Source organism: Octodon degus, unplaced genomic scaffold (assembly GCF_000260255.1).
Source record: "Octodon degus isolate 3935 unplaced genomic scaffold, OctDeg1.0 scaffold00020, whole genome shotgun sequence".
Lineage (NCBI taxonomy): Eukaryota > Metazoa > Chordata > Mammalia > Rodentia > Octodontidae > Octodon > Octodon degus.
Window position 1 is genome coordinate 5,842,356 of NW_004524596.1, and position 2,973 is coordinate 5,845,328.

Sequence of the window (2,973 nt, forward strand, 5' to 3'; positions counted from 1 at the left end):
TTAAATTTTACCAAAAAAAGACCAGTCATTTAAGGTAAGTAATTTTAAAGATAATAAAAAGGAAAAAACCACAAGCAAGACAATGAACTTTAATTAAAGAGACTATGTAGGAAGAATAAAAGATAAAAAGTAAATGCCTGCTATTAACTCTACAGAAAGACAGGTGATATTAGGCTTGCCAGACCTAGACCCAGACCAAGCACCAAGACCTTGCAGTTGCTAAAAATGATTCTGGTTGCACACTAACGTTTTTCTGCAGTAACACCGAGCTGTCTTGGAAGAAACAAGTAGGCAATAAGACAAATTTACACGAAATTTGGGTTTTGGCACAGAATACAAAAAAGAGAAACTACAAGTTTACATTAGTGTAATACTGTCAAGCTCCCGAATTACCCATTAACCTTTTCTGAACATGTGTCTTTTAAATCTCTTTAGATCAACCCAATTGGAAAAACAGCAATACCATACCTTGTTGGCAGCAACCAAAACTTTATCAAGAAATCGCAACCATTCAAAGATAAAAACTGGTCTCTTTGCTTCAGTGATTTGGGCCAAAGCTTCTTCATTTAGCAATAAACTGTGCGCTAATTCCATTACTGAAGTTTTTAATTCACACCTTAAATTAACAGATTAAAAAAAATATGTGTAAGGTCGTTTAAATGTTAAAAGCCAAGCTTAATAACTACTAAGAAAGGAAAAATATAGCTTTTTTCATTTCACTCAGGGAAAATAAAAACACTTCTTTGCAGCACAAGCTGAGAATCAACTTTGAAAGGACCAAGGTGCACATAAAAACAAAAGCATGCTTGGTGAGAAAGAATGAATAACGCAGCGAAAAGAAAAATACTCAAAAACGGCACGATACTTCCAAAAATACATCCAGCAAAAAAAATGACGAGGTCATTAACCAAACGTATATATGAAACACCAAACATTAAAGTCAAGCCCTTCGCGAGCCTCCACCCATTCTCCGCACCCCACCCCCTCCACCGCCGGGTACGTACGGCGGCTTCCTCACCCTTCTCGGCTACAACCTGGCGCAGCATAAAGAGCCCACACTGCAGGCCCCCCAGGTGGTTTCCTCGCGGGACGAGGCGGGCGCGACGAGGTCCCCACCGTCCGGTCGTGCCGGGCAACAGCCGCGGTCGAGGATGCAGCTGACTGCGGCCTCGCGCGCGCGGGGACTTGGTCGGCCCGGATGCTCGGAGGACCGCACGGGTAGGCCGGGCCGGGCGAAGGGGTGGAAGGTGTAAGACGCGGCCGCAAGCCTCCTCAAGCTGTCAGCCCCACGTCGCCGGGCTCTCCGGATCATCAACCCCTTGAGGCGGCGGACAGGGACCGAACCCAGGCCGGGGGGAGGGGAGAAATGTTCATTACGAACTCGAATTTACTCCCCACCTGTGTGAACTCCTCCGGGAGGACGGACGCGTGTGAATGTGTCAAACTGCACTCCGTAGCGGGGAAGAGGACTGCCTCACCTCCTATTCAGACAAGACCCGACCAGCTGAGCTCCGGAGGCGGACACAGCCGCCCCCAGGGACCCGGATGCCCCGCCTCCCACAGTCTCGCGCCGGGAAGTGTAGGGAGAACGCGTGCGCGAGACTCGGATCCTGCGCAAGCGCAGTGGCCACGTCCTCCTCGCCCCGCCTACCGCAAGTTTTCAATTGAGTCGGCAAAGCGAAACGCCGGGCAGGGAGAGGAGCGCAGCGCTTTGCGCATGCGCAGCGTGCTGCCTCGGGACCTGGATCGGGCAAAGCACCTCTGTCAGGTAAGGCCCGCAAATAAGGTGAAGAATGGTGAAAGGTACCTTGGTTGTGACCATCCATCACAGCATCAGCCGCGTTCCCGTCCTTAGGTGGTCGCGTTTGTGGGGTGCTTGCAGCCGGGAGGAACGCTCGAGGGAAGGGACCGGCGGCATCTTAGGGTAGTGTGTGGGAAGGAGGTATTTCTTGACACTTTTCTACTGTATATCCCGTTACAGTACTTAGTCCATGTCCACCCTTGCCTGTGTCGTGACGCGGAATGTGTACGAAACAGCACTGTGCTACCACACCCGGCCACCTCTTTGAAAAAAAAAAAAAAAGCATGTATAGTTTTCCGACCGAGAAATTAACTATAATCTTGTACTACATTAGTGTGTATACTGTGTCATCTGGGCTGTAACACCAAAGACAATATACCATAGAAAAAATTTTTTTCACATGCTGTCTACAGTCAGTCAATACCTGTCTAATCCACTTTAAAATACTGTATACCCAGAATCCACTTCTGTCGCTACCAATCCAAGTGATGATCCAGTCCCATCGTGTCTGCCAGGATTATCCCCTTGTATATTTTATACTTATGTCTTATAGGAGTGGATAATGCTAGGATATATTGTTCCAGGAGGGAAGGAGCTTTAAAAAGAATCTGTAACCCTCTCTCAGCTCTGCCTCGTGATCTAGAACAAAGTGGATCCTTTAAAAGAAAAAAAATCTAATTGTGGGCAAGAGTGTAGCTCAGTGGCAGATCGCTTGGGTAGCGCACCCGACACCCTGAGTTGAATCTGCAAATAATAATGCAAGTGTGTTTTTAGTCCTGAGACCACAGACACTTGTATTCTTTGTGGCCAGGAGCAAGTTATTTAGCCCTGAGTCTTAATTTCTCCAAATAGAAAGTGAAACTCCTTTCTTGAGTTGCTCATAAACTGGGTAGTGCTGATCATTCTGTGTAAAACTACTGTTGCTACACAAGAAGAATCTGGTTGAATTATAAAAAATACTGTACAAACTTATACACATTTTAAACTAATAATTTTAAATAGGTTGGATGAAACTGTTTAAGGTAGCGTAATGGAAAATGAAACAATAAAGATAAGGAAGAAAATGACGGCCATAGAAGACATAACAATGGCTAACTGAAGAAGGATGCAGTTAGGTTAGAGACAAAGAGGACTCTCAGGAGGCTGAGAGCTTCTACTGATTTTATTTTTTT

General features: G+C 46.1%; 2 protein-coding genes across 3 annotated transcripts in view; one reads left to right on the plus strand and one right to left on the minus strand.

Moving 5' to 3' along the window:
* Nucleotides 1-1,535, minus strand: part of Heatr5b (HEAT repeat containing 5B) — a 114,541-nt gene extending 113,006 nt beyond the window's left edge. The window contains exons 1-2 of the mRNA XM_004627718.2: nucleotides 1,399-1,535; nucleotides 469-616 (exon numbers count right to left, since the gene is read on the minus strand). Of these exons, the coding sequence (XP_004627775.1) occupies nucleotides 469-594 (126 nt within the window). The 5' untranslated portion in view covers nucleotides 595-616; nucleotides 1,399-1,535. The remainder of the gene's footprint in view (nucleotides 1-468; nucleotides 617-1,398) is intronic.
* A 193-nt stretch (nucleotides 1,536-1,728) lies between these two features.
* Gpatch11 (G-patch domain containing 11) overlaps nucleotides 1,729-2,973 on the plus strand; it is a 13,059-nt gene continuing 11,814 nt past the window's right edge. The window contains exon 1 of one of the 2 annotated variants that reach the window (XM_004627614.2): nucleotides 1,729-1,768. The gene's annotated coding sequence lies outside the window, so the exon portion shown is untranslated. The other variant, XM_023711293.1, reaches the window with a different exon arrangement.